Source organism: Spea bombifrons, chromosome 9 (genome assembly GCF_027358695.1).
Source record: "Spea bombifrons isolate aSpeBom1 chromosome 9, aSpeBom1.2.pri, whole genome shotgun sequence".
In the NCBI taxonomy this organism is placed as follows: domain Eukaryota; kingdom Metazoa; phylum Chordata; class Amphibia; order Anura; family Pelobatidae; genus Spea; species Spea bombifrons.
The window spans coordinates 28,922,163-28,941,489 of NC_071095.1; the positions used below are offsets into that span (position 1 = coordinate 28,922,163).

The following is a 19,327-nucleotide window of genomic DNA, read 5'->3' on the forward strand; positions in this document are numbered from 1 at the left end:
CCCAGGCCTTAGGCTGACAGCCGTCCCCTGGACATTACCTATGCATTGTACTGGGCCAACAGACTGTCTTGCAGGTGAAGCTGATGAAGGTTTGCCCTCGATATTGATAGCAGGGAGCTCAAATACTCAACTCTCCTGCAAGCTGCCCCTTTAATGAATAGACTACTTTGTGTGTGTGCAAAACCATTCATACATTGGTGCAACCACAATTTATATCATATATATTTTTTTCCATTTTTATTTACATTTATTTATACATTTTTTAAATTCAATTCTATTTAGATGAGTTATTTTTTGGTCTATTTAAAATTGTTTTATGAATAGGCTTCTGTGAAGAAGGTAATCGTTATTCTTTACTATCATTTCATGGCAACTATGTAAATAAAGCTTCCTCTATTGTTTCTAAAGACTTCCATGCCAAAAGGCAATAAGATTCACAACCTATCACTCAGCCTTATCAACTACAACACAAGGAGTTCACACTTTTTTTTCCCTGTACCTGCGCACCTGCCCGTACGATAACATTAGTCCTACACAAGCCAGGTAAGAGGCTCCTATTGAGAAGGCCTGATGCATATCTCAGGCTTAGTGTTTGTTTTGCCTGGATGTCTGTAATGAAACAAAGAGAATTTAATCACTTTACACAAAAGGGTTTTCCAAGAGCTTGGGGTGGGTGGAGAGGGAATGCTTTCTTTTTCCTCGTGGAATTTATTCACCTTGCTTTCAGTTCAAGTTTCATCACCCTCCCCAACCGTTTAACCTAAAGCCTAAAATGTGATTTTCCCTCAATGTTGTGACAGGTGTGTCCTGCAGAATTTGTTGGATTTAAAGTCTAAAACCCTTTGCTGAAACTGGCTAAGTTCTTACATGGGTCAATGATTTCATTGTGTCCCAATTCCTGCACCTTTTTCCTCCCCAGTACCCCTGTCAATACCAGTAACCAATAAAGCATTTTGTGACCCTCATCAGTAAATATTAGATATTGAAGTACTTTAATCATTAAAATAGTAATTAAATGGGTTACCAGCCTTCCACTTACACAAGTTTGTTTGGTTTGTTAATGAATATGATAGCTGAGTGACCCCTTTCAATTATCTTTTGTCCCCTTGCGAATGCATGGAGGGATTTCCTCGCCTTCCCCAGCTCCTAGATTTACAGAAGAGCTATTCGGCTTAAAACATCTCCTGATTGGCACTGTGCATTATATACTATACTCATTGCCAGCCAGTGCTTTGCACAAGAGCTCCAGGGCTCTGATGAGTTCTTTCCTGCCAGTGAATGTCTGCTTGCCAAAAGGTATGCAAACCTCAGACTGTGGAGGAGGTGGTGCTCTGTGGCTCTTCTCCTATAAGGCAAGTGGCCTTGATTTTTTCTACATGTAAAGAATGTATATTAAAGTACAAAGTATTTTATATGCCTTCCAACTGTCTCACTTTGTGCAGGACAGTCCCAATGTTGCCACTCTATCCCGCTCTCCCAACAAGCTCTACTTCTGTCCTCCTTTTTGGGACAGAGGTAGAGTTTGGCAGGATTCGGGAATGTAGAATTGCGTGCATGTACAGTAGCCATGTAGAGTGACATTCTACCTCCCAAGCTCTGGCATCCCCGGGAAGTTGGGAGGTATGCTTTAATGTATATTTAAGTACGTCAATATGCATTATTAAAGTACTTACAAAGTAGATTCATGGTTACCCCAATTTATTTGTGTCCTCTTAAAACAGTCTAAACAAAATATTGTCATTCTGACTCCCCAAGCTCTGCAAAGCGAAACACTCAGTAGAAATTGGCACCACCCTGTTAAACCTAATGGAGCATTTGCCTGCCCCTGGTTAGAAAGCAGTGGACGCATGCAGCTCCCCCCCCCCCCAATGCCTAAGCATGTGTGCTCAGTGTCACTCAGTGACATTTTGTTACCCATGACAAATAAGTTGGATCACTAGTCCTCTAGGAAAATTGTCTCATTCACAACTGCTCATGTTTTCTGTAAATCCTACTGGATTCCGTGATTACACGTTACCAGTCCAATAATATTCATCCAGACAGATCTGTAGGTGTCCAAAGCCAGACAAGCACATTGCTACACATCAAATTTTCTGTAAATATAGGTATATACAAATTGACCAGTACACCTATATACTACAGGTCTCTAGACCATAAGCTCGTTTGAGCAGGGCCCTCCTCACCTGTCTCTGTTAGTCAATTTGTTATGTTTCATACTACTTGTTAAGTCCTGTCTACCCATTGTACAGCGCTATGGAATTTGATGGCACTATATAAAAACAATAATAGATAAAAGTATCTTCTTAACTACGGTAACACCAAATTATATCATACATATTTACTTGGAGTCTAGTAAGTTATATTAATGGCTGTGTTAGTTAGCCTTTGAAATAATGAATATTATTAATCACAGCTGATAATCATTTTAAGGATTTTAAAGCTTATCCACAGGATAAATAAGAATAAATAAATGTACAAACCAATGGTGGGAGCCCCCTATATTTACCAATCTGAATGGCTCATGCATGTATTACACATCATATCTCCAAGCATTTAATTTATATCCAAGTAAAGGGACAGTAATGTCTCAACTCCCACGGTGTAAAAATGAAGGCTTACCTTTTGGTTCTGTGGACCTTCAAGCTGTTGGTGTTGGTGTTCCAAACACACTGCCTTGTCTTTGAAATGTAGCCATTTACTTGCCTTCCCCACCAAGACAAACTAGGAAATGGATGGTATGAAGTTAATCTTAACAAGTCTGAGCCTTACAGGTGGCCATAATCATACATCAGGCCCTCCCACAGCACTACTTGGCTAATTTAACTACTAAGAGCCCTGCTTTCTCAAACCTGTTATAATGCTGTTTTATCATCTTTCACACCAATAGAAGAACTAATAAAATATTGGCCAGGTCCACGTTTAAGGAAATGTCTGTAAAATATGGCGACTGTACTGGCTTCTTTTAAACTTTGAAAAACAAATGTGCACAAGAGCATTTATTTTAGGTAGATGAACAAATGACTTCTTTAACTTGGGGTACTTATTCATATCTACCTAGCATCCTGCTTTCCACATAAAAGTCCTGCTGTTGTGGACACTGGGGATCGTGGGCCAGTTGGGGGACACTTTCTGATGTCCCCTGAATAGTCCAATGAACTGTGTTGTTGCAATCAATCACAGCTCCCACATGGTCACCTCGGGGCCCGGTGAAGCTGTGCTATAGGACAGTGGTTCTCAACCCGTGTATTCTCAGGACCCACATTTGTCTTTGGTCATTAAGTCACGACCCAAAAATAATTTCATTTCTGAAATATTATATTTTATTCCATAAAACAGCTTGTGCAGTATTCCACATATGTGTGTGTGGTGTGTGTGTGTGTGTGTATATATATATATATATATATATATATATATATATATATATATATATATATATATATATATATAGTTCTTGATAAAGGCTCATTGAGAGCCGAAACGTTGTTATAAAAAGAAGACCCGCTGAGTGCATCAACTTTATTTGCTGTATATATATATATATAATTAGTACAGTAAAAAAATATATACTTACCTCAGAAAAGATGAGGGAGTGGAAAGTCTGTCTGAGGGCTGCAGCAGGAAGAGGGGAGGAGCAATCAGAGAAAAACTTTATTCAGCTCCCACTAGCAGACAGCGACCGCAAAGCAATCAAGCAACTTGCTTTGCAGTAGGGGAATAATACTAAAGTACATGCCGGACCGGAGGCTGCCTGATGGCCCTGATTGTTGCGGCCGCGGTCCTGACAGCCTGCGGCTCGCGGATTGCCGCTAGAATGTAACCAGAGTAATAAGGGAAATGGGAGGACTACAGTACCCAGAAAGATTATCAGAATTAGGGTCATTAAGTTTAGAAAAAAGACGGCTTAGGGGGGATTTAATAACTATGTATAAATATATAAGGGGGCAGTACAGAGATCACTCCCAGGACCTATTTATACCCAGGACTGTGTCTATAACAAGGGGACATCCTCTACAGCTGGAGGAAAGAAGGTTTCTACACCAGCACAGACGGGGGTTCTTTACAGTAAGAGCAGTGAGACTATGGAACTCACTCCCAGAGGAAGTGGTAATGGTAAACTCAATAAAAGAGTTCAAAAGGAGCCTGGATGTGTTTCTTGAAAGTAATAATATTACAAGTTATGGATATTACATTAATAGGGACAGAACGTTGATCCAGGGATTTATTCTGATTGCCATATTTGGAGTCGGGAAGGAATTTTCCCCCTGGTATGGGGCAATTGGTATCTGCTTCATAAGGGTTTTTTGCCTTCCTCTGGATCAACACAGTAGGGACACAATAGTTATATAGGTTGAACTTGATGGACTTTGGTCTTTTTTCAACATTATGAACTATGTTACTATGTGTAAGGCAGCCCCAGGAAAGTGAAATTTTTCCCAGTATGCCTCCAATCCAGCCATGACCCTCTGCGACCCACCGAAGACAGGGTCACTACCCACTTTTGGGTCACGACCCATGAGTTGAGAACCACTGCTATAGGATATGCTCCTCTTTCTCTGCCACCCTTTTTTGTGGTCTTTACTGAGACTTTTTATGTGTCTTTGTAACATATGGATGATCATTTAAAAGAGTAAAGGATTTGGAAGAAGGTGTTACATAGTAACATCGTAATCTATCAAGTTCAGCCTTGTAGTTGAAGGCAAAAATGTAACTGAAGTGATCTCTAGTTGTGCCTCAAAAAGGGGAAACATCCTACTGAATTCCAAAATGACATTTTAATTTATCACTAAATTAACTATTTATAACTAGATATGTCCTTATAACCAATTATCTCTGTATAAAAAAAATCCAGATTATATTTAAAGGCTTCTGTATGTGGTGAATTCCACATCTTTATGGTTCTTACTGTCCCTGTATGTATTTGTCTAATGATATCATATGATATCATACGCTCTCTAAGATGCCATATTTCTAGTGCAATCAATTGAACTTCTCCAGCCTTTCATCATAACTACGCTGTGCCATCCACTTATTAATCTTGTACCCTGTGTCCGGAGGCAAAATATCCTTTCCCCTGTTCGTACCAATACCTCCTTACCCTCCACCCCCAATTGCCTGGTGGGAGGCAAATTTTGGTTACCCATTCATAGGACAAATTATATCACCAGTAGTAGTTGCTACAGACCTTCATCAACCACACTTTACAATAGCTATGGTGGTAAAGATTATCCACAAATACCCCAGTCTACAGTTCCTGTTGTTCAGTGAGTAATGAGTAGCTGAGCTGCAATGTGTATTGTAGGCCACCACAACCCCAATCTATAACTACAATTCCCATGAATTTCGGCCAGCAATATGGCTGCTGGATATTATTGTAGATGCAGTCAACCAAAGTTAGTGTTTGTACTGTAGCCTCTACAGTTACCCACTACTATTCCCATAACAAGCAATATTACTCAAGATCATGGGAGTTGTAGTAAAGAAAAGTTAATGCTGTGTAGTATAGTGTATCTCTGTGATGTGCAGCAAACATTCTGAAGTATTACGTGATGTTCAGCTAACCGAATAGATGGCTGAGAATCATGAGATGTGCATTCCACAGCAGCTGCAGTACCAATCCATAATATAAAAGCTAACCTTTGACAGTTGTTGAGTACTCGCTTTCCCATGATACTTAACTTACCAGACTAACGGAGAGTCATGCGAAGTGGAGTATTAACCAACCCTAGCTGCAACTAAACTACCTTGTGTCTGCAGCATGCAAACTGCATCTCTGCCTCGACGAGAACTCTGTGGCTTTCAGAGGAGCAGCTGCCAGACTGAAGGGGCGTACACCAGCTATAGGGAGAGAAAGATAGCAGACCAAACCACTCTACAGCAGGGGGTTACAGAATTAAATATTTTTTTCCTGCGCTCGCCTGACTACCAGGTGTTTTTTTTTGCTCTCTGTCTAGCTAACCTACTCTAAACAGCTTACTGTTTATCCCACCACTGCAGCTGATCCAGTGGTCCTGTTTGAGTTTCTAGATGCAGGCAAGAGGGGGCATTCATAATAGGTATCACTTGCAGAATTATTTTTTTTCCCAAATGCATAACTTGGCATTCGTCAACATTAAAGCTCATCTGTCACTTGGCTGCCCAGTCCTCCAGTTTGACCAAATCTCTTTTCAGGCAAGTAATGACTAGTTCAGACCGTATTACCTTATCTAATTTTGTGTCAGCTGCAAACACTGACACATGGCTTTCAATACCCCATGTAGATTCACTAACAAAGACATTAAATCACAGTGGGCCTAGGATAGAACTCTGAGGCACTCTATTCTCAAACTTTGTCCAGCAGGATAATTTTTTCCCCAAAACTTTATTCACACAAACAAATTTCAACATTTTATAAACCATTTCCCACAACTGTGATGATACTCTCATGTTCTGCAAATGTTCTCCTAGAAAAGAGGCCACCTCAGAAATGAATGCCAAGGGATTGCCAACATCTGCATATTTATATAGTATTTGTTTCTGATGCCCTTTAGTAAATAGGGGCCAGATTGTGTTTTGATAACAATGCCTAGTTGCCTTTTCCACCTCAGAGGAAAGCATACCCTGGAGCTGCGTGCAGGTGTGCACTCACCAAAGGAATGGTCTTAATCAGCATCACTCCTCTGTTCCATTGTCTTCGGTTTCCTGTGGACAAACATCTCTCCTCCTTGGGACATTTTTTTTTTGGAGGGCGCCATTGCCACAGCTTATGTCACACCCTTGGCTACTATAGTTGGCGTGACACAGGGAGTTTTTATTAATCAATTGTGTTTTGTTAACAGCAGGGCCGGGCTGTGGAAGAAAAATGGCCCTGGTAACGGCGGGTCTTCATGGTCGCACACTGTGCCTCTACAGTCCTGCAGCATACACCCTTTTTTTCCATTGGATTGGAAGAAAAGGTAAGTATATGGACTACCAGCTCTCTGCTGGTTTACCTACTATACAGGTTTCATCTTTACTAATGTCATAGCAGCCCATGGAATAACTGCCCCACTGCCAGCCCTCCCTTTCCATTGTGGTTTTACAGTGACCTATGTACTATAGTAGTGTAAGCTTCGGAAAACTTAAAGGGTTGCCTTTATATTGATGGTTGTTATTGACCAGAATTGTATTACAAAATGTAACATATGTTAATGCCTATATACTTCTTTAAACATAAATATGGATTGGAAAGCATAAGGAACAAATAAGGTTTGAGGTTGTTTACAAAATTAAAAATGGACAGACAAGATATTATATTCTATATTTCTTTGGTACATCAACAACAACCGTTTTCTCAACCATTTATATGTTGATGGTTATACAGGTTATGCATAGCTGGTGCTAAATGGTACTAAATAATAAAACTGATTTACATATTTGTTTTCTCCATTGAAGCTATTTGACTTTTACAATGTGGTGCAAACTGCAAGAATATAAGATTTGTTTCATGATGGTCACACGATATTTTACACATCCCTCTAGATTGGAGGCTCTTTAAGCACCCGTTTTTTTCCTGTAAGTCTCATTATGTTACATACTACTTGTTATCTCCTATCTACCAATTGTACAGCGCTACGGCATGTGATGGTGCTATATAAAAGCAATAAATAATAACATGCTTTGTTCTGTATGTCAAAACCAACAATATACCAACTGTTGAACAACTTTTAACTTTAACGGCAACATATCACCTTTGCATGTTCGTGGTATCCTGCTGTAGTTAAACATTTTTTGTTCGATCATAGTATTCAGTTCCGTAGACTTTGTGGCACGACGAGGCCCAAAGCGACGAATCGCTCATAAATTGCCTTGTGAATGGCGCCATCTTCTGGGAAAGCCCTGCAAAAACCGCCTAATGACAATTTCCATCGGCAAACTTTTCAGCGTAACAGCAAACTTCTTCGCCTTTTGACGATACAGATCTCCACGAGGCAAGGCCAGCCGGCAATGATCCACGTTTTATTTGGCATGCTGGCAACCACTGATGTAACACGGAATGGAATACGTTTAAGAGCAATATTGGGGATTGTGGTTGGAATTATTAAACGTGCGAGGTAGAAAATTTAGATTACTTATGCTGCTCCTAGTCTGTGAGACCAGAACGAACCATGAAAACTATAGCTGGCTGACGAGCTGAGAACTATGCCGAGACTGTGTCTCTAATACATATTTATCATCCTTACTTTATGCGAATGTATTCGGCGTTAAAGGGACGGTATAACATCCCTGATAGTCTCACAAAATAATGCATAATCAAATACTTTCTGCGTATTTTAATATGCATTACTTAAAAATGAGAAAAAAAATAAGGTACTTACCATAGCGAGTAGCTGCAACCAGTCCATAGCAGGAAAACTACCCCATTAAAATCAATGGGAGCGCTTTCTGGGCATCTGTGCGGGGTCTTAGTAGACCCTCCTCTGCAATTTTAGTAAGTATAACAAGCGGCAGAAAATATGTTCAGCCAAACATCTCGCGTACGGAAAATAATGAGAGCTTGAAAAATGCATATGGCGGCCACTATGATAATTTAAAAGGAAGCTATCATATGATTTAGAGTGTATTTGATGCCTGGGACATCCCTTTAACAGGGCTGTAGAACACTCATAGTCAGCAAATATCACGAGAAAGGAGAAAGGATACAATGATTTGGGGCTGGAAAATGAAAAACATAACCAAATGATTCCTTTCTGCGAGTTCATACATCCCGCATTCTGCAGTCCGCTACCTTACATGTGCAGATCTACAACGTGTGAAACGTATATGCATCCTGGAACAAATAGTTGACGTGATCACCTTAAAGGTCAATCCCTTCTGACAGGGGAACCAATGAATTAGGATATTCTCTAAACTTGTTTTATTAGTGGGATTAGTAAACCGGTGTTGGATTAAAGAGAATTGGTCACAAAGGAACATAAACATACACTTAGCTTCAGGCGATGCAAAACATGTGAATGCATTGGAATGTTTTTCGCTTGGAGCAGAGAGAGCAAAACAATGTAAAAAAAATCTGCGTTGGCCTTGTGTGTGTTTTTTTGTTTGTTTTTTGTTTTTTTTACAGTCCGGCCAAAAAAAAAAAAATGCTCAGTGCAAACCAAAAACTATATAATTAACATATATAACTAATAATTATATAATATATATCATATTTCCTTTTGGACTATGTAATTATAAAATAAAGCAGCAGCTGTTTTCATGGGTGAAGCATACATCTAGACAAATGAGCAAAATCAGTGTGTTTGTAGATGTGAGCTGCCAAAGTTGTCTTAGTGTGTACTGTGTCTTAATGTGTTATTCTGTGTACGGCGTAAACTTTTTTTGTGATAGCATTGTTGGCAACCTGATTTATAGACAGTTCAATCCCAACCAGCTACATTAATTAAGATTTGTTCTGGAAGTTGGTGCCCATCAGTGTGCCAACCATGGCCAAAATATACCCCTGATAACATTATGCCTCTATCCAGTCTAACTTGTATAGAGCATTCATATTATATATATATATATATATATATATATATATTATATATACATATACACATACACATACACATACATATACACACACACACCAGGTACTGATCCCCGGAGACTGTGATCAGCTGCATAAAGCACGTTTCTGCAAGCAGTGATCACAAGGGACAGGTTAGTCTTGATAGTCATACTAACGCTTGTGTCTCTGTAACAACATGTTTCTAATCAAATGAATACTGTCGTTTGGCAACACAAGTGTATGTTTGTTTTACGCAAGACGTGCCTATAAAGTGAACTTTCCACCTACAATTCAATAAAATGATCAGCAAAGCACAGATGAAAATATATCTGTACATTGTATGTTTATACTTTGTAATTTATGGAATCATCATCAATTTCTACATTAAATACATTTTCTACCTGTCTCAGAACTCTGCAATTTCCATTAAATCAATCACCTTACCCTATCATTAGCAAGCCAGGTTTTTGGAGGAAAGCAGAGGCATTTTTAATGCTGCTGTTCCATCTACTCTGCTAAATGTTTTACTTTGCACAACTAAATAGAGTATTAAAAACATAATTCCTAGTATAATTCCTCACCCTGTTGTTCCTGCATGTCATCTTGTTCTGTTATATACTAATTGTTATGTCCCGTCTACCCTTTTTTACAGCGCTGCAGAATCTGATGGTGCTATATAATACAATAAATAATAATAGTCCAAACCCTTCCGAGAAATAATGTTTTAACCAAGTAAAATTTGCGCCATTCATATATTTTGTTGGGATTTTACATCGTCATTTGAAGAAGAAAAAAAAAAGCATTGATAGATTGTTGCCATAGAAACTAAAAACAGCTTCATAAATGTTTCTGTTTTGCTTTTATGCGATAAAACCTTCAGATGAAAGAATAAAATGACACATCAGCTAAGAATTATTTGTTTAACATTCTAGAGAGTGCAATTACAGTTTTGTCAAACTGGAACAGCAACTTTGATAACTGAAGGAAAAAGGTTTTATATTTAAAGCACCTTCATCTTCTTGGTATTCTGTCACTTGCTCTAATCAGATGTGACGTCGTGCAAAGGGCCGGGTAGACAAAAGTATTGGGACACCTGACCATTACACCAAAGGGGACTTTGATGACATTGCATTCTAAATACACACGTTAATATGAAGTTGGCCCCCCTTTGGAGCTATAACCGTTGAGGATCTGTGTCGGGGATCTGTGCCGCCAGTCAAGTTCTTCCACACCAAACCCACCCAACCCTTATGGACCTTGCTATGTGAGCTGGGGTACAGTCATGCTGGAATAGAACAGGGCCTTCCACAAAGTTGGAAGCATAGCATTGTCCAAAATGTTTTGTATGGTACCTTCAGCATACAGAGCCCTGACCTCAACCCTATTGAACACCAAAGGGGGGACCAACTACATATCAGTGTCTATGTATTTAGAATGTGATGTCATCAAAGTCCATATTAGTGTAATGATCAGGTGTCCGAATACTTTTGTCCATATAGTGTAGCATGTGTAACACACGTGTGTTTTGCGCTTTACTCATTTGCATTAACTTGGATGACCCAGGCAAGCTTCTTTGGCATCCATGGCACGCATGTTATATTATTCTTATTTCTACCATAGTTGTTTTTTTTCTAATGCATGTTGGGTTTTAACACTCGGTTCCCATTTATTTATTTATATTCTGTAGAATGTGTGCAATATTTATATCTCAATCTAAAAACAGGTGGTATATGAGAATTTAAAGCACTATTTTGATATTTTGGCTGTACTTTGTCATCACATATGCAATCTGTATAATTTTAGATTTTCAACAATTTGTTTTAAAATTATTTACTTTTCTAGAGGTGCATAACATGTTGGATATGAAATCAGTCCGTATTTACCAGCGAGCGTTGTTACAGAATAACGTGTCCTGCGTGATCACTTAGCTATTATGATTTAGTAGCAAAGCCTCATGGATTAGAACTGATGAAGCCAGGTTTACATGGACTCCGCGTCAAAGGTGTTTGCACACCAGCAAGATTCGTTATCAGAGTGTCCCCAAATTTGAGATCGATCAGCCTACGCAATACATGCCCTGCAGATTTCTGCGCCCGACGTGCAATATCTTGGAATTATATGACCACAGTCTTACTCCGTATTAGGTGCCCAGGAAGGTCTGCTCACGCATAACAACAAAGAAGAAAGTATGGAGGTGGCGCCCCGCACCGAAGCCGACTAAATTGCCTACATAAGGAGGACAGCTCTGAATATCTTACATATGTTCGGCGAAAGCACAGAGCTACCTTGGTACAACGGTATAGACTATACACGTTATACAATCCACTTTCTTGCAGTATATTCAATTCACTTTGATGCCCGAGGGTGCACAGACTACGGGGCATACAAAAGTCCCAGTCTGCGTGAGGCTCAGCAGTATCCAATGTATCTTAGTAAACGCAACCACAGTGCAGTCAAACTGGAATGGAACTGCGACTAAAGGAAATAAGTCAGACGGAATCTTTTTAATAATTTTTAAGTTAGCACCAAAACTTACATAAGTATTTCATTAAAAAAAAAAACAAAACAATGGAATGGTGCCCAAAACATGTATTTGTCCTGCAATACAAAATGTAGCCAGAAGGTGGCAAACTATGTCAGACATCTAAAAGCTGAAAAACGATACAAATTTTCTGCTTCGGTCACGGAATGTCGGGCATTTATCGGATTCCCACGCTAATTATTCCGCTTTTCGTGACTCTTTAGCATCCGGAATGTCTTTTTAAGTGTTTCTACTCCAGCAATTTAGAAAATGATTTCCTAGTCCGCCTTCCCTTAGCTGTTACTTGGAATTAATTAAGGAAACTGGATCTAGCTTTATTGGCCCAAGAGAAAATGGGGGCTTTGATCAAAGTTGATACCTTTTCTTGGACCGGCATAGGAAAAGAGGTAGAGTCACTTAAATAGTCCGAACCTCGGTGGTCTCTTCTTCAGATAGCATTGGCAATTACATAGGCATGAGGAAACATTGTCTGATGAAACAATACAAGCACTTTATGTTTGTGTTTAGATGTGTTTCTTTTTTTACACTGATCACAACTCAAGGTTATCGTGGCATACAGCTAAAGATTTATGAAGCACACACCCGTATGACGTATGCGTATGTACCACTAGCCGCGTAACGTTTAAGAATCTTGTCACATGATCACACCAGGAAGCAGAGGTGTCACAGCCTGCTGGTTACACATATAAAACTGTAAAATGAACACTTGTCAAAATAAAAAGCAATGCTTCTAATATAGTTTCTATAGCAACCAGATAGTCCTGTTGTAAGGGGAAAGACCCCTGAAAAAAAACGTCTGTCCCCGATGAACCTTAAGCCCTATTTAAAAGAACCAAAAAACAAACAAAAAAAAGTATATTTTGCTTTAAATGCATCAGACCTATTTAAAATAAATTTAAAAAAGCCTGACAACTCTCCATGGCCTTTCAAAACAAGAAACTAATATTAAGTCATGAGTTCCATCATGGTTGGATTGTGTGGAAGAACTTGACCAGACCTCACAGAGCCCTGACCTCAACTCCATCGGGCCCCTTTGGAGACGAACTGGAACGGAGATTGCGAGCAAGGCCTTCTTACCCAACATCAGTGTCTGACCTAACAAATGCTCTACTGGATGAATGGGCAAACGTTTCCACAGGAACACATAACCAAGCTCTCCTCGTATTCAGATCTTCACACACCAAAATGCAGTTGACCTTTCCTCCTGTTGGAGAGTGCCTCTCCTGCCCAGAGCAGCATCACCTACAAGGCACCGTAGGTCCTCAGCCTAGGCTCTAGGAAACAGAATTCCACAAGAAATAAAACCACTGCGCCATCTTATCTGCCCATTGTATCCTGCTTTAAAGACTCAAACCTTAACAAGTCCTTGGTCTTGTCTTAGATTCACTACTAGGTTAGGCTGTAAAGTGAAAAATATAGAAGATACTGTACAAGCTTAGAATCATTGCCAATATGCAACTATGGACATGGACGTCCAACCATACTTAATTAGAAAAGGAGAAATGCCAGATCCATCAAAAGCTGAAATCTCAGTGGAAAGGTTACCTCATAAAGGTGGCCATTGGCCTTAAAGTGCTACCAACCCCATTGATGGAAATAAGGGACTTGAGAAATTTGAAAGATGTAAAGACGACTAATTCAATTGAAAAAAAAACACCAGAACAACATGCAAAATAGTTATCTGCAATCTTTCTGAAAACAAAGTGTTTCAAATCCCAAAATAGTGACATTATCTGCATAAATGCTGAGTTATTCACAGGCATAATGACATGTGATTTTAACACCAGCTTCTGGAGACAGACAACACAACAACACCTTTCATAGCATAAATGAATGAAGATGAAACTTTTTTAAGCCACAAATGTCTTAAATTTTGAAATAAACAGACCATTTATCCCTGTATTTTTACAAAATAAAATATCTGAATAAAGTTATCGAAGGGCTTGTATTAAAGCATGCTTTCACAAAACCAAAACAATGTTTCCTCCTATCTGCTTGGACAGCTATTTAAAGCATCCTTACGGTGGGCAGATTTTCTTTTTTTTAAGCCATTCTGTATTATAGTTTTGTCAGTCATTGTCCTGCTGCATCACTCAACATCACTCAACCTCTACTGAGCTTCAGCTGGCGGAGAGACATCCCGACATCATCCTGAATAAACGTGGGAATTCATTGTCCCCTTCATGATGGCACACAGTCCAGGCATCGAGGAAGACCCAAATCGTGATGCTTCCTTCACCATTTGGATGATGTTTTCATGTTTGTATGCCGTGCCCTTTTTATGCCATATGCAGTGCTGGGTGTTCTACCTTAACCATTCAACCTTGGTTTCATCAGTCCACAAAATATTTCCCAGCAGTGCTGTGGAGCGGACTGTCAAGGTGCTCTTTGGAAAGCAGCGGCTTCCTCTGTGGTGTCCTGCCATGGACGCCATCCCTGTTCAATGTTTTGCACACGTTAGATTCATGAACAGAGATGTCAGCCAGTTCCTAGGATAGGAATCATGCCTTTGGTTTTTTACCTCATTGAGCATTCTGCGTTGTGCCCTTGGAGTCATCTTGGCTGGGCACCCACTTCTAGAGAGAGGAGCCACAGTACTAAATCATCTCCATTTATAAACAATTTGTCTAACTGGACGGATGAATGTTAACTCTTTATGCAAATCAGTAATTTTAGGTCTGAGATTTCTCAACAGATGCTTCTTGAGAAAAGCAAACTCAAAAAAGTTTGTGTGTGTGTCAAACTCTAAAACACACCTCCAATCCTGTTGCATTAATTGGACTTCGGGTTTTCTAACTTCTGACTCCAATTAGCTTTTGTTGAAGTAATCAGCCATGGCCCTCTTAAGATAACATTTCACTTATACATCTGCTAGCAAAATTTATAGGCGGCATTTTTATCCTCTACCTCTGGTGGATGTAGATATGCTTAACTACTAATAGACTCCATAATGCAAAGGCAGGCAACCGACGTACATCTCCAGCAAGAACCGCTGAACCCGCTCCGCATTATTCAATGTGCAAGGAGACCTAGAAGTGATCTCACTAGTTTAATTATACTTTATAAACACATGTTTACCTGCAGCAAAAGCTCTGTGGGGTTGGTTTGTTTTCAGAGAACACATTTTGTTTCCTTGTCTTTCAGTTCCAATGACATTTGAAGGGGTTTCTTCAGTTGAACATGAAAGAGGAATATTTTTCATGAGGGGATGTCTCTGTCACCTCCCGGACCCACCATTTACTTACAACGGCACGTTAGGGTTTAGGAAGAAATCCAGACTATATTTGTGCTTTACAAAAATTTGCCGGCAGTTTAAGCGTATCAACGAAAACACTACTTCAAGAAATAGCATCTAATTTTAACTTTCACAAAAGCCCTAAATTATTAAAAGGATAAAAGACAAAAAAGCCTTCTGCAGCAGTGCCAGTAGAACAATAAAATCAACTATTAGTAGTTGTACAACTTCCACAATGTTCCCCATCCCAGTGAATTGTCTGCAGTAGTAGTACTTACACTACTTGTAGTATGGGAAGGATCCTCACACTGTCACTGAATGATTGACACTTCCAACTCTAACCAGTTTCTGGTAATTTTGTAGCCTCCTGTTAGAGTCCAGCACCATATTAAAGAACGAACAAATCCTAACGAATATACAGAGGTTTAATATTTTTGTTTGTTTTGTCAAGGGGAACATTCTTTGTTTTGGAGATTCGTACAAATGAACGAAGGATTAACTTAGAGGTAGAGGTAAACTCTGACAACTCTCCCTTCAGTGAATAAACTCAAATATCCTGAGGTCACCCTGCCAATGGCATCAAGAGGCAACTCCCCACATATGTCTCCTGTTTGGGATTTAAATAGCTGTGCCTTGTAACATGTGTGCTAATGAGCGCTCACCTATATATTATGGCGCTAATACACACAATTTTGTCGTATTTCAACACCCTCTTTATGCTACAGATGTCAGTAGCAGCAGCTTAGGGCAAGTTTCGCAGCCTTGTCCCCCTCCAGTACCTGTGTTACACCCTTGAAGGCACCGTTAAGTATTGTATCTAAGTGTCCCGTGTCTTGTACCAGAGATCCACTCCAAGACTTTTACCTTACACAGAAACATCTGGTTGGAACACTGTTAATCGCGATCCCATCAGGTATGGAATGGCAGCGGTCACGTGTATCTCATGTTCTCAAAGAATCCGTTGTGCTCATGTGAAGATCTCCTCAAATTCTTTCCTAACAGTGGAATTTCAGGGGGATCAGATGTATAGTATAAAATTAACATGAAAACGGTCAGAAAAGGTAACCATTTCCACAATCACTCATTTATTACGCTGAGAACCGCAGTCATCAATAAAATGACCCTGCAATGCAGGGACTCCGAGCAACTTTTACACCGCCAGTACTAAAGCTTAACTGCTCACTCTCCATCATGACATTATGAAGCCAACAAATGTTCAAATGCACATAAAACCATCATTTTGCATTCAAAAATTGCACACCATATCATAGATAATATTTTGGTTTTATTCAGGATAGAAATGTAAGAATATAATCTAAAAACTGCCAAGAGGAGAATATGGAACATACTGAGACATTGCTAAATAACACATATTTGACCTTTAGCAAAAAAAATATTAGTAACATTTTTTGTTTTGTTATTTTTTTGACATTTAAACGAAAGTGAAAACAAAAAACAATAAAGGGCCTAAATAAACAGAGGTCAAAGAAACCTCATTAATGACCCTGGAGAAGGGCACTTGGTCCTTGGTAAGTTGTCACCACAGTGCGAAACAAAGTAGCATTTGTATAGTTCAAGGGACATGGGTTAACTTATGTGCCTCCTTCCACAAAGCCTCCAGGTCCACATTTTCACTGCACTGACCTGCCCGAGGCGTCCTAGTCACAGGCTACGGTCTTCGTTGGTCATTTTAACAGCTGCAGGATATTTTACACAGAAGACAAGGCTTGCAAGCTACCTATGACATGACGTACAGATTATCCCCTGGAGTAGAAAGAAAAAGAAAGAAAGAGACAAACTATTTGGGACTAAAAGGAACATTTTGTTACTGCTGATTATGCCTGCTGTGCATTAAAGCGAACTTGAAACCCCAAAAGATGTGTGCTTCAAGTAACCTGCAAGAAATTGAAAAGACCATTTCCCTTTTGACCTCATGAGAAACATTCTCAATCATGCTATCTTAATTTAAGGCGTGTACGCGCACCTGTCAGATTAGGTAATCCGTATAAACATTCTATTTTTGGTCAGAATGTGGCTAAAATGAGTCCTGCTGAAAATGACTGTTTACATGTGACCCACAATACCCTGCAGGCCCCTGGAGCTTACATCGTAAGCCTAACAGAGGAGATCGAGTGGTTTTTATGATGTGTAATCTGCATGGCCCATACAGTGAAATTGCCCTTGGTACAAGAGAGGAGACTTCTTGCAGACTACTCCAACGGAGTGTTTTCATTAGTCTTTTTCACAAGGAATTTGGGGCTGATGCAGCAGCATTCCAAGATAATCCCCACATATTTCTTTTGAGGATTACATTGCTGGTTGATGAACACTATTGGGTAGACATCTGAACCCTCCAAATGATTTCCTTCTTTCCATATGTTCTGTTCACAGAATGGTGTAAAGATACATTATGACGCTGCCTGCGAGCATCAGAGAATACTAACTCTCTCCTCCAGCGCCCTCATCTCCGCATCCTCCGGTTCATTACAGGACTGGGCCAGGAGGTGAGGGGGATACTGGAGGCTGTGATCTCCCGCATAGTGCTCCCAGCGTGGGTCATCGCTTTCATGAGTGATGTAACGTTCCCCAATCTTTAACTCCAGTTCACGCAGATCAAGCCAGGTTCGGTAGTCCTAAAAAAAATGTAAAAAAAAAAAAGGACACACACACTTTAGATAATTTCCCATGTTTTGAAATCCCTTTGTATATTTATGTGATTTAGGATGAACATAACAGCCTTTAATAATAAATCCATAGGTGCTTTAGTAGCACGTCATTTAAAATCACACTTGGTATATTCCGGCATATAAAACGACTTTTTAACCCAAGAAAATCTTCTCAAAAGTGGGGGTCGTCTTATACGCCGGGTATACTTACTTACCGAGCCAGACGGGAGAATCACGAATCTCTAGGGGAGGGGCGAGTGGAAAAGCCACCTCCCCTGGGCCGGTTTTCAGGCCCATGGGAGCAGGGCTGGTTGGGGAGATCACGACCTCCCTCTAACTAGCCCAACATTAGGGAGCTCGAGGTCTGGCACTTCAGACCTCTGCTTCCGTGCTCCCTAATCACTACACGCCGGCTATTGATGCCGAGCGCAGGGATGACGCCAGGCCCGGACTGGCCATCGGGCATTTGCCTGGTGGGCCGGGCCGGATTGACTTAGGGGCTAATGGAGCTGCAGCTCCAGGCCCCTACCTTAAAATAGGCCCAGTCAGGACCGGACTGACTGGGCCTATGCGGCCGTCCTAAACGCAGGGCAAAAAGGGCACCTGCCCCTTAAGCCCGCAGCAACCGCGACCGGGCCCGCTACTTACCTGGCAGACACGCGCGAGCAGCGTCCCTTCCACGGCCAGGGGGACGCAGGAATCCAACAGAACGGAGCCATGTGACGTACGTCACGTACGCCACATGACCCTGCTGTGCGTCTGCTTCCCCTGTACAGATCCGTGGAAGTCTGCGAGCGGCGCGTACATCATGAGTCCAGGTAAGGGGGTGAGGGAGGCTGTATGGAGTATGTGAGATTGAATGAAAGAGAGAATTAATGAGTATCTATGAAGGAGTGAGTGAATGAATGTTTGTGAATGAGTGTATGTAAATGAGTATCTGAATGAGGGAATTAATGAGTATCAATGTATGAATGAATATCTGAATGAGTGAATGATTATCTGTGGATTAGTGAATAAATATTTGTGAACGAGTGAATGAATGTGTGTGTGATAGCATGGATATGTAGGGGGTGGCAAAGATGCCACAGGCAGGCTGCTTTGGTGGCAAAGTTGCCACAGGCAGGCTGTTTTGGTGGCAAAGTTGCCACAGGCAGGCTGTTTTGGTGGCAAAGTTGCCACAGGCAGGCTGTTTTGGTGGCAAAGATGCCACAGGCAGGCTGAGTGAAACCGTCCGTGGAAACCCTCCGGATGCGGGTGTCAGTGTGGCATAGCCTGTCCTGGTGTTTGTGATTGGGTGTCAGTGTGGCAGAGCCTGTCCTGTTGTGTGTGTGTATGGGTGTCGGTGTGGCAGAGCCTGTCCTGGTGTGTGTGTGTGTGTG

General features: G+C 40.6%; 1 protein-coding gene across 2 annotated transcripts in view; it reads right to left on the minus strand.

Moving 5' to 3' along the window:
• Nucleotides 1-19,327, minus strand: part of PRKD1 (protein kinase D1) — an 86,399-nt gene that overhangs the window by 18,845 nt on the left and 48,227 nt on the right. Inside the window, exon 17 of one of the 2 annotated variants that reach the window (XR_008355478.1) lies at nt 16,918-17,915. Coding sequence is in view for 1 of the 2 variants with exons in the window: in XM_053474845.1 (XP_053330820.1) it covers nt 17,712-17,915 (204 nt within the window). In the remaining variant the exon portion in view is untranslated. Of the gene's footprint in view, nt 1-16,547; nt 17,916-19,327 lie in introns of those variants that run through there. The other variant, XM_053474845.1, reaches the window with a different exon arrangement.